Genomic DNA, 13,249 nt, shown 5'->3' with positions numbered 1-13,249 from the left:
TTATTGTAATAAATACCACAAAATGTTGAGATAAACGTTTAAGTCCTTATCACCCATGTAAACATAATATCTATATAAAAAAGTTATGTCATTTCTAAAACGGGATTTGCAGTCAGAAGATGTAATAATTTTATATCTAACTGCTTACAAACTAGTTCCAAAGAAAACAAATCTTACACTTACAGAGGTGGATAATCGAACTCTTTTATATATAAAAGCTTATTTGTGTTTGGTTTGTTTCAATGTTAACACTGACAGACTTACCGTTCAAACTTGACAGAAATGGTGGTCACGTCTCCATCCATTATGGGTTTTTCAGGCTTACTGCTGCCCTGAAGGGCATCCCTCTTGGCCTGCAGCTGTTGTTGGATCCCCTCGTAAAACTTATGCAGTCCATATGCCTCACTGCAGTACAGTGCAATCACATATTTTTACTTTAGACAACATCTTAAGCTACCTTATTGATAATATGGCATTCTGTGTCTGGTTTATGCAACCAAATGTAGTTTTCAAAAAATAAGCTGTGTACCTTATCTCAGCATTGGTCTGTGCCGCTTGCACTTGCTTCCCTAGCGGAGACTCCACCTTGTCTCTTAACATTTGGCACAAGCAATACTTAGTGTTAAAAGCATGGTTGTCGTATCTGATTGCCTGTAAACAGAAAACAAAATTAATGAAATTTAAGGTGTATTGTCAGCATTTTAACACCTATCCAGGAGTCTTTTCTTTTCAATTATGGTGGCTCACACTTGAACAACCAGTAGTTGGAGCGCTGCTGTTTTAAAGCACATCAAGTACTCTACTCACACCAAGCAGTAGCCACTATTGACCCAGGACAGTGATAGGTGGATCACTGATTCGCATCTGACTCGAACTGAAGCTAGGAAGATGGGCCTCCATTTGCTTTAAGGTAATTTTCACACCTGAAAGTCTGGTAGACTACGTTCGATTGGAGATAAAATTGCAAATTTTCAGATGGAGTGGTTTACTTTCACACTGCACCTTGTCAAATGAACCAAACCTTATGGCCAACTTGTTAACCTGTGGTGGTGCCGTGGGGATGCTGCACCAAGAAACATAGAAGAAAAGAGGTTTGTCAGCAACACAGTGCAACTTCCTTCTTCAGTTAAAATGTAAACCAAATACACTGGCTACAAATTTTAGCGTGTTGTTGCAATGCACACTTTTGGCAAGTGTACCAGACAAGAACAATTCAACAGTGGGCTCAGCATACACAAAGGACTTGGCAGATGACCATGGGGATTGTTATATTTTACACAAGGCAGGTTGGATGTCTCAGTATGAAGTGGCGGTGATGTGTGAGCAGGGGGTACATACAGCTTCAATGAACTGATGTCACGCTTACAGACATCGAGCAAGATATTTACAGTATACGATTTACTTCATCAGTATTTTTGCTCAATTACAGTTGTATTTACAAAGATTGGTCTGTGCTGTAGTCCACTTCCTGCTTTTGAAGTGGCCTCCGGTCCGCTTGGCATTCCCATATGTATTCAATCCGCTTCAGAGTCCAGTTCAATCGAGCCCAGACCAAGGTTTTGGGGTGGACCGAGTTTGCTGTTTTGGTCCGCAACATAGTTCGACAGAGCATTCACACCTCCCCCAAAAAAATAAAATTTTCTGAGCAAATTAACCAGAGTCCAATAAAAGTGAACTAAACAGGGCTGGTGTGAATGCACCCAAAAACAGCAGTGCTCCAACTGCAGGTTGCTCAAGTGTGAGGAACATGCAAGCAAACATGATATTGACACTGAATGTAATAACCCTAATATGGTCTTTATTACTATACGCATTCCTGCCTTCAGACCTCATGCTGGCATATGCCATTGATTGCGACCAAATAACAGGCTTAAATGTCACGCAAATCCTTTAAGTTATCATGCTCATATAGATCAATCCCACCGATCCTAGATATTTTTTTACAATAAAGCAAACCTTTGGAAAAGAGTCCAGCTTGTCTCAATACAGTCCATCACCTTTCTCTTTGGTACAGTCAAATTTTCAAGCATTATCTCACAGCACAGCATCCAAACAGCAATGTAAATTGCTGCAAAGTTAACGACTATGCAGGCGGCAGTACACTGTGGCCACACGTTTTCTGGAGGAGTGAATGCTGCAAGTCAATGACTCGATGCATTCCACTGGATTTCCTTAGATAGAAAACCTCCTTTATATTTTGACTGAATCGACTTTGTAAATTGCCTTGACATATGCACAGGAAGAATTCAATTCAATTCAATTTTATTTATATAGCACCAATTCATGAAACCTGTCATCTCAAGGCACTTTCCAAAGTCAAATTCAATCACATTATTCAGATTGGATCTGATTTGGTGTTAAATACTGATAAGGCTATTATAGTGGGTGATTTTAACATCCATGTTGACACAGAATGTGATAACCTTAGTGTAGCCTTTAAAACTATCCTAGATTCAATTGGTTTTGCTCAAAATGTGTATAAACCGACGCACTCTTGGCTCCATGCTTTAGACCTTGTGCTGACATATGGCATTGATTGTGAAGAATTAACAGTATTTCCTCACAACCCTGTCCTATCTGATCATTTTTTAATAACATTTGAGTTTAATCTAACTGAGTTCTCCACCCCCAAAAGAGGGTTCCATTATAGTAGATCTTTATCGGATAATGCTGTATCAAAACTTAAAGAGTCTGTCCCCTTTTTAATATCCTCCATATTGCAGAAATGCCCTGTAGATGGCAGCAATGTTGTTTCTTCCAATTCACAAATAGATGTCTTTGTAAACGGTGTGACTTCGTCATTGCGTTCTGCATTAGACAATGTAGCTCCCTTGAAAAAGAAGGTGATTATTCACAGGAAGCTGGCTCCTTGGTTTAATTCAGAGCTGCGTTCCTTGAAGCACAATGTTAGGAAATTGGAGAGAAAATGGCGCTCTACACACCAAGAGGAATCCTACTTAATCTGGAAGAACAGTCTATTGTTGTATAACAAGACCCTTCGCAGAGTTAGAGCAGCATATTTTTCATCATTAATTGAGGAGAATAAGAATAATCCTAGATTTCTCTTCAGTACAGTTGCCAAACTTACCCAGAGCCACAGCTCTGTTGATCCATCCATTCTCTTAGCTCTTAGCAGTAATGATTTTATGGGATTCTTCATAAATAAAATTGATTCCATTTAAAATAAAATAATTGGCATCCTCCCAAACATGATTACCTCATCCTCAGTAAGTGAGGCAGCATTGGAGGAATCCTTAGAACCTGTGCAGTGTCTGAACTGTTTAAAAGCAGTAGAGCTTTTTGAGCTATCTAAAATTTTAGCTTCATCTAAACCTTCTACCTGTATTTAGACCCAATCCCAACCAAGTTGTTTAAGGAGGTATTCCCTCTGATCAGTGGTCCTATTTTAGACATGATTAATCTATCCTTGGTAAATGGATATGTACCACAGGCTTTTAAAGTAGCTGTTATTAAACCTTTACTTAAGAAACCATCTCTTGATCAAGATGAGTTAGTAAATTACAGACCTATATCTAATCTTCTTTTCTTATCTAAAATTCTTGAGAAAGTAGTTGCTAATCAACTATGTGAACATTTACAAAGTAATGACCTACTTGAGGAGTTTCAGTCAGGCTTCAGAGCTCATCACAGCACTGAAACAGCTCTGGTGAAGGTCACCAATGATATTCTCATGGCCTCAGATAATGGACTTGTGTCTATACTTGTCCTGTTAGATCTCAGTGCTGCATTTGATACAGTTGATCACAATATTCTCCTACAAAGACTTGAGCATACTGTAGGTATTAAGGGAAAAGCATTAGGCTGGTTTAAATCTTATCTGTCGGACAGATTCCAGTTTGTTCATGTTAATAATAAATCTTCCTCAAACTCTAGGGTCACTTGTGGAGTACCACAGGGTTCAGTCCTTGGACCAATTCTATTTACTATATATATGCTTCCGATTGGCAAAATTATCAGACAGCATGGGATTAATTTTCCACTGTTATGCTGATGACACTCAGCTATATTTATCCATAAATCCTGATGAATCCAATCAGTTACTTCGACTGCAGTCATGACTTGATGACATCAAAAGCTGGATGACTTTAAATTTCCTGCATTTAAATTCTGACAAGACAGAAGTTGTAATCTTTGGGCCAGAGTCTTCAAAAAATAAAGTTCTTAATCAATCCCTTAATCTGGATGGCATTAACTTGGCCTCTGGTAATAAAGTTAAAAATCTTGGTGTTGTTTTCGACCAAGACATGTCATTTAAATCCCATATTAAACAGGTTTCCAGAGTTTCCTTTTTTCACCTCCGGAATATCGCCAAAATTAGAAACATTCTGTCCAGGAGTGATGCTGAAAAACTAGTCCATGCATTTGTTACTTCAAGGCTGGACTATTGTAATTCTTTACTATCAGGAAGTCCACAAAATGCAGTTCGAAAGTCTTCAGCTGATTCAAAATGCTGCGGCAAGAGTTCTGATGAAAATCAACAAGAGGGATCATATGTCTCCAATTTTAGCTTCCCTTCATTGGCTTCCTGTTAAATCAAGAATAGAATTTAAAATTCTCCTTCTAACGTATAAAGCCCTTAATAATCAAGCTCCATCATATATCAGAGCTCTGATTACCCCGTATGTTCCTAACAGAGCACTTCGCTCTCAGACTGCAGGTCTGCTGGTGGTTCCTAGAGTCTCTAAAAGTAGAATGGGAGGCAGATCCTTTAGCTATCAGGCTCCTCTCCTGTGGAACCAACTCCCAGTTTTGGTCCGTGAGGCAGACACCCTATCTATTTTTAAGACTAATGTTAAAACTTTCCTTTTTGACAAAGCTTATAGTTAGAGTGGCTCATACCCTGAGCTATCTCTATAGTTGTGCTGTGATAGGCCTAGGCTGCTGGAGGACATCAGGGTCTAATTTTCTCACTCTACTGATTTCTACTGTTCTTCAGTCTACTGTTCTCCAGTTTTGCATTGTATTACATTAAAATGACTGTCGTCATTTCAGCTTTTAACTTTTTGCTCTCTCTCTTTTTCTTCATAGTAGGTACACCTGGTCTGGCGTTCTGTTAACTGTGACATCATCCAGAGAAGACGGCTCGCCCGCTACTTCCATCTAATGTAGAGCAGATTACTGGATCAATGTGTGCTTCTGTGCTTTTTTGTTTCTCTTGTTGTGTCTCTGTTCTGTCTTCTGTAACCCCAGTCGGTCGAGGCAGATGACCGTTCATACTGAGCCCGGTTCTGCCGGAGGTTTTTCCTTCCCGTTAATGGGTGGTTTTTCTTCCCACTGTCGCTTCATGCTTGCTCAGTATGAGGGATTGCAGCAAAGCCATGTACAATGCAGATGACTCTTCCTGTGGCTCTACGCTTCCCCAGGAGTGAATGCTGCTTGTCGGGACTTTGATGCAATCAACTGGTTTCCTTATATAGGACATTTTTGACCAATCTGTATAATCTGACCCAATCTGTATAATATGATTGAACTTGACTTTGTAAAGTGCCTTGAGATGACATGTTTCATGATTTGGCGCTATATAAATAAAATTGAATTGAATTGAATTATAAAGATTGGTCAAAAAATGTCCTATCTAAGGAAACTCAGTAGAATGCATCAAGTGCTAACAAGCAGCATACACTCCTCCTGAAAGAGCGTAGAGCCACAGGGACAGGGTCGTTTGCATTGTCCATGGTTTTGCAGCAATCCCTCATACTGAGCAAGCATGAAGGAAAAGTGGAAAGAAAAACACACATTAATCCAGGAATCTTTTCTATGTTATATGGTAACAGCAGGTGATCTGTCTTCTTTGGATGATGTCACAGCTAACAGAACACCAGACCAGGTGTACCTACTTTGAAGAGAAAAATGACATAGAACAAAAAGTTAAAGACTGAAATGACAACAAGCAATGCAAATTCGAGAACAGTGGGAAAACTCAGCAGAGTGAGAGAAATAGACCCTAATGTCCTCCAGCAGCCTAAAGCCCCATTTACACTACCCTTGTTAAACCGATCCGAGCCGAGCTCGGTCCGAGCTTGGATGAGTTAACCAAGCCAAGCCTCGTTCTGACAACCCTTTACACACCAAGCTATCTCGGTTCCTTGGTTGCTCCTTGCCTCCTAGTAACTATCTACGGTACTACTGCTCTCTGGGATTGAAGGCGGGACCAAGCAATTCAAAATGGCGGCGCCCGTAACATTCAGGATGTTATGCTCGAGTATTATTGTGATATTTCGGCAAAGACGGCAACCATTGGTGAATTTACTTGAGCGAGTCGGCTTTTGGGAAGTGGATGAGACAAACGAACGTCTACTCCGGGTTCACAGACGCCGGAAACGACAGATGCTGAGGTTCATCACGCTGCTAAGCAGGATCAGCTTTTGAAATTGTGTGGCACGGTAAGGAAGCTAGTATTTTTATGAATGTCTGAAATTTCATCATTACGGAGGCTTATTAACTGTTGCTTCCACCAGCTGATCACGTTGTATTATGTATTATTCGGTTTTATTTAAGTCTCCCTTATTTTTGTTGTGCTTACAGAACTGTTGGATGAGAGAGCGGAGCGTATATTGTAAGAGAGACGTTCAACCCTCAGCAATGGATCGAAAACTTCAGGTAATAATTGCAGAAAAAATAGCTGATTTTCTCCCATTTTTATATGATAGGCTATTGTTTTGTTTAAGTTATTAATACTTCAGCTGACTGGCCCATGTTTTTCCCCGAAAAGCAATTCAATTAATGACACCATTATTTGTTTTGATTGATTACCGAATTAATAAGGCGAAAAATGTACAAAGAACTGTGTATAATAACTAACACTAATATTGTGAATTTTTTTTTTTCAGAATGAGCTACAGAACCTTCCGATGGCATTGTGAGTCGCTCAGGCCTTATATCTCCAAGGCAGAAACCAGGATGCGACAGCCTATTCCTATGGAGCAGAAAGTTGGTGCTGTCTTGTGGTTTCTGGGAACCACATCAGATTATCGGACCATTGCTCACCTTTTTGGAATATCCAGCGCCTCACTGTGCATCTTTGTCAAGGATGTTTGTGAGGCAATATGTTATCATCTCACACCACAGTTTGTGAAGCTACCCACTGATATAAAGGCTACAAATATTATGGAGTCATTTAAAGAAAAATGGGGATACCCTACTTGCATAGGTGCTATTGATGGCTCACATACACATTTTCGCCCCAAAGGAGAGCCGAGTTGATTATTTTAATAGAAAGGGCTGGTATAGTATTAATATGCAAGCACTTGTAGACGACAGGTATATGTTTAGAGATCTCTGTGTTGGATGGCCAGGAAGCACTCATGATGCTCGTGTTTTAGTTAACTCCCAGCTATACCAGTTTTGGGAAAATGGTGTGTTTCCCCATCTTCAAACAGAAAATGATGGTGTGATGGTACCTCCCGTTATACTTGGCGATCCAGCATACCCTCTCCTAACCTGGATGATGAAACCTTATCCAGAAAATGCAGGGACAACTGAAGCCCAAATAAAATACAACCTCATCCATAGCCGTAACAGGATGGTGGTAGAGAAAACTTTTGGGCGGCTAAAAGGGAGATGGAGAAGGCTTTTGAAGCGAATCGACAACAAGACATCAAATGTTCCGAATGTCATAGCTGCCTACACAATATCTGTGAGACCCAAGGAGAGGATGTCCTTGATCAGCGGGCCTTCGAGGCAAATCAGCCACCTAGTAACAATTTGGTCAATGGAGATAATAATCCTGATATTAACAATACCAACGATATAAGAAATGCTCTCTGTTGTTACTTTGCAAATCAAAATTAGCTTTACATTGGCAGAAATATTTTATGTTTTGTAAGTAGTTTATTATTATTATTTATGATTGTGTTTAGCGTCCTCCAATATCCCCTGGATACCGTCCTCCGCTCAAACTGTAATAACAGCCTCAGTCTCGGCATCATCCCAGGTCGCATCACGCTCTTTTGAAGCCATTCTTTAAAATGTAGCGTGGACAAGATTTCGATTGTTGCTTACAGTTTTTCTTCTTCTTCTATTTTACGGTGGTTGGCAAGCTACTTCTGGAGGGGCATTACCGGCAACTACTGGAATGGAGTGTGAATCGGGACGTGCAGCCAGACACGCCGGAAAAAACGCGCACAGTCGGCTAACTGTAAGGGGATGACGCGGTCTGCTCATGCGCTCTTCGTTATCAGATAACCGGGCTAGAAAAAAAACAGGCCGAGCTCACACCTGGAACTGGGCAGCATTTACCGCTGTCCGGTTGTGTCTAGCTCGGTTCAGTTCAGTTTGCGTTCCATTTACACTCGATAGTTATCTAGGTTACCGAGCTTGGACTGGTCTCGGCTCGGTTAAAAAAAAGGTAGTGTAAGCGGGGTATAAGCCTATAGTAGCATAACTATAGAGATAGATCAAGGTAACCTAAGCCACTCTAACTATAAGCTTTGTCAAAAAGGAAAGTTTTATGCCTAGTCTTAAAAATAGACAGGGTGTCTGCCTCACGGACCAAAACTGGTAGTTGGTTCCACTGGAGAGGAGCCTGATAACTAAAGGATCTGCCTCCCATTCTACTTTTAGAGACTCTAGGAACCACCAGCAGACCTGCAGTCTGAGAGCGAAGTGCTCTGTTAGGAACATACCGGATAAACAGAGTTTTGATAAATGATAGAGCTTTTTTATTAAGGGCTTTATACATGAGAAGGAGAATTTTAAAGGCTATTCTTGATTTAGCAGGAAAGCTAAAAATGGAGAAATATGATCCCTCTTGTTGATATTCATCAGATCTCTTGCTTCAGCATTTTGGATCAGCTGAAGGCTTTGAACTGCATTTTATTGACTTCCTGATAGTAAATATTACAATAGTCCAACCTTGAAGTAACAAATGCATCAACTAGTTTTTCAGCATCACCCCAGGACAGAATATTTCAAATTTTGGCAATATGCCAGAGGTGAAAAAAGGAAACTCTGAAAACCTGTTTATTATGGAATTTAAATGACATGTCTTGGACATAAATAACACAAAGGTTTTTTACTTTAGTACCAGAGGCCAATTTAATGTTAATAAATAAATAAATAAATAAATAAATAAATATATATAAATATATATATATTAACATTAACCAGAGCCGCTCCACGTCGAGAGGAGCCAGTTGAGGTGTCTCGGGCATCTGGTTAGGATGCCTCCTGGACGCCTCCCCGGTGAGGTGTTCCGGTCACGTCCCACCGGGAGGAGGCCCAGGGGGAAGACCCAGGACACGCTGGAGGGACTATGTCTCCCGGCTGGTCTGGGAACGCCATGGGATTCCTCCTGAGGAACTGGCCCAAGTGGCCGGGGAGAGGGACGTCTGGGCCTCCCTACTGAAGCTGCTACCCCCACGACCCGACCCCGAATAAGCGGAAGAAGACGGATATATATATATATATATATATATATATATATATATATATATTATATATATATATATATATATATATATAGATAGATAGATAGATAGATAGATAGATAGATAGATAGATAGATAGATAGATAGATAGATAGATAGATAGATAGATAGATAGATAGATAGATAGATAGATAGATAGATAGATAGATAGATAGATAGATAGATAGATAGATAGATAGATAGATAGATAGATAGATAGATAGATAGATAGAAAAGAGAATTGGCCCAAGGACTAAACCATGTTGTACTTCACAAGTGGCCCTGGAGATTGAAGATTTATTATTAACATGAAAAAAACTGGAATCTGTGTATATAACGTTTAGTTCATCAAATAAATCTGTTCAGATTAGATAAGCAATATCTAGCATAGTCATAATGGATGTGGTAAAATTATATTACAAAATTGATATATTATGGCTAGATAATTTGTAAATAGATAATCAGAGATTTAAAACAATGTAGTATATTATGCTTGGCAAACATTTTACAGTATAGTTCTTGTCACACAGGGAAGTCAGAAATATAATATATAAATAAAGTCTTATCATTACATTTTTAGGTTTTAATATTTAACAGTTTATAATGGATATAATTGTGGACATATGTTTACTATTGCCGACCACATAGTGGTGCCGAGTCAAGAGCAACATATCTGTTGAGTTGACGTACCTGGATATGAAGGTAAAGTAAAACTCATAAATTAGCAATTAATCTCCGTGTAGTGCTCACAAATCTTCTGTTACTAGGAGAGAGTCTTCTCTCATCTGAGAGGAAGAGAGAGGAGTTACTTCGACTGTATATAAGCCCTCTGTAAACTCCGGTAAGAGCAGAGCAACGTGCTAGGCCTTGGTTATTACCTTGTTGGTGTTGACTTTTGTGAGGATGTTGTTTGCTGTGACAGTTTCATAAAACCAGTCAGTTATTATCCAATGTGTTGACCCACTGTGGTACTGTGTATCATTATGTTAATATTATTGAAATTATGTTATATGAAGAAATAACTTTGAAAAAGATCGCTAATTACCGTGCTAATGCTAATCGCGGGTAGCTCTGCTATGCTAGCTCAGGTAGCCTGCTAGGTGTTTAGGGTGTAGCCAGCTAAGGTACTGCGCCATCAGACGGAGATGAAATATGATGTTAGGATGTAATAATATTGTTGGGGCCTGCCATAGTTATTTGCAATGAGGAGCAATGCACCGTCTCTCATACAGATGCATGGCAGGCACCTATTGTTCTACACCTCTAAATGGATTTCTTTATTATATATTTTTCTTCTGTCACCGTTAATGAGGCCCAAACCGTAGGGTCTACCCCCACAATGTACATATCAAAACGTGCATCTCGATTCCGTGAAGTGTGCTATTTCGAGTTATCATAGCGATGTAATTAGCGAAAAACCACGGCCAAAAATCCCATAGGAATGAATGGAATCAGGTAGAGAGAAAGCCTCCAAAATGATTGACGCACTCTAACATTAGGAAAAATTTCACAATCACAACAAATTATACACCAAAATGTAGGTATTTTTTTCTGGATTCAGAAAATGTAAGCCTCATTGGTGTGAGATTTATAGTTTTTTCGGAAATCGCCCCAAAAAGTCTTCAAAAGTCACAGCTGAAAATCCCAAACGACACATGTTATCGCATTGTCGCCTCTCCTAAACCGTTTGATGTACAGGCATGAGACTTTCACAGATTCATGTTGAGTAACTTCTGGCACTCACAAAAAAGGAATTTTGTTGTCCTGCTGTGGGAACAATTTGTTTGGGGGTAGCAAATCTGAAAATCGTTGAAGAAAGCTTGAGACAAAAATTTTTCCAAATCATGGTCGCCACGCCTACACTGATTTTTGTACAAACATAAAAATAACCACAGTTGTTCTCCAAGGCCTGCCTATACTCATGGTGAAATAACGATTTTAATATCTTTTATACTTTTTCAGTTATAGCGATTTGTTTGGGACCCTGTTTAGGCCGTTTGGGGTTTTTCCTTCCCGTTAAAGGGTAGTTTTCCTCTCCACTGCCGCTTCATGCTTGCTCAGTATGAGGGATTGCTGCGAAGCCATGGACAATGCTGATGACTGTTCCTGTGGCTCTATGCTCTTTCAGGAGGAGTGAATGCTGCTTGTCAAAACTTGATGCCATATACTGTGTTTCCTTAGATAGGAACATTTTTGACCAATCTGTATAATCTGATCCAATCTGTATAATGTGATTGAATTTGACTTTGGAAAGTGCCTTCAGATGACATGTATCATGAATTGGTGCTATATAAATAAAACTGAATTGAACTTTCTGAACCTTGATAATGTGGTTTCTTCATAACATTGAGGTTAAAAGTGCTACATAAACGTGGCGAGACAGCCAGGAGTTGGTTTAAATTCTTTAAACGTGAGGTTGAGCAGTGTGACATTTTGTTGCATTTTTTATGTGAACACTGATATCACTTAACTTGCATCATAGGCCCTCCAATTACCCAAACATTGTCCACCACATTCAACTCTTGTTCAAGCTGTACACAGCAGACAGAGGTTCTACCTTAAGTAAACTGAAGGATGTCAGTTTACACACCAGCTTCGTCCTGCTGGGGTGGCAGGTCGGAGGGGAACGAGCTGGAGTACTGGTAGGTCATCATGGACTTTGTGGACTGATGTGAGAAGAACCACCTTTGTCTAAACACCAGTAAGCCCAAGGAGATGGTGATCGACTTCAGAAGAAGACCCCCACCTCACTCTCCCGTGAACATCCAGGGGCAGAACATAGAAACTGAGGAGAGTTTCAAATACCTGGGTGTTCACGTCAACAATAAACTGGACTGGACTCATAACACCAAAGCTCTGTACAAGAAGGGCCAAAGCCGCCTCCACCTCCTCAGGAGGTTGAGGTCCTTTGGTGTGAGTAGGCCCCTGCTAAAAATGTTTTATGACTCCGTGGTGGCCTCAGCACTCCTCTACGCTGTCGTCTGCTGGGTCCCTGGCTGCGCAGAGCAGGACAGAAAGAGGCTGAATAAGCTGGTGAGAAGGCCCACTTCTGTCCTGGGCAGCACTCTGGACTCAGGGGACAAAGTAGCAGAGAAGAGGGTGTTGTTCAAGCTGACATCCATCATGGACAATGCCTTCCACCCCCTGCACCAGATTGTAGAGGAGCTGGAAAATCTTGATGAAAGCCAACAATTACTTTACCCATCTGTATCAGTCGGACTAAAATTACCGTATACTCTCTGATGTTCAAAAGAAAACTGTATCTTCTAGTGTTGTTCGCTGAGAATAAAAATGTAAGATGTCATCTCTCCCCATTTTCAGATTTGTGTGAAAATAACTTACATATTTAATGTATTCCTCCATGACTTTTCCCACAGGAAGTGGTCCCTGGCTGCTGAACACAGATGGATTCCACATGGCAGCACGGGCCAACATGACGGAGGAGGCACCCGTTGCCTTTCTGAACTTCTCGATATCACCGTAGTTCTTCACCAAATCTAGAGAACCTCCACTGGAGGAGAGGTGATAAAGTTTAAACAAGTTTACAAGCTGGGTTTAGGTAAAATACAAAGGAGGAAAAAAAAAACAGGGAAAACAATAAATAACCAATAAAACAACCCAATGTAATCCCACCATACAAAAGAAGGTCTCAAAGAAGGTAAATTAATTTTCCACTGCAAATTTAGCTGCCCGCAAAAGCATAGGCAGGGAACAACAAAGCACAAAACAGTGAGGTTATTTTCTGTGCGATCAATTATTTCTTTGTTGTAAGCAGATTTTTACAAAAAAGTGTCTTGAGATGTTTGTTTAGAATTGCCATT

The 13,249-nt window shown here is 40.1% G+C and overlaps 1 protein-coding gene across 1 annotated transcript; it reads right to left on the bottom strand.

Annotated features, from left to right (window-relative positions):
* Nucleotides 1–260: 260 nt before the first annotated feature.
* Nucleotides 261–12,977, bottom strand: LOC105921168 (tRNA-dihydrouridine(20) synthase [NAD(P)+]-like; the record flags this gene model as incomplete). Its single annotated transcript, XM_036132817.1, has 3 exons — nucleotides 261–405; nucleotides 530–651; nucleotides 12,771–12,977. Coding segments are annotated over 3 exons (474 nt in total), but the record flags the coding sequence as incomplete, so codon positions are not given.
* Between the last annotated feature and the right edge of the window lie 272 nt (nucleotides 12,978–13,249).

The sequence above is a fragment of the Fundulus heteroclitus genome, unplaced genomic scaffold (genome assembly GCF_011125445.2).
Source record: "Fundulus heteroclitus isolate FHET01 unplaced genomic scaffold, MU-UCD_Fhet_4.1 scaffold_549, whole genome shotgun sequence".
Lineage (NCBI taxonomy): Eukaryota > Metazoa > Chordata > Actinopteri > Cyprinodontiformes > Fundulidae > Fundulus > Fundulus heteroclitus.
The sequence above is the reverse complement of the archived record's forward strand: the minus strand, read 5'-3'. Positions and strand labels throughout refer to the sequence as shown.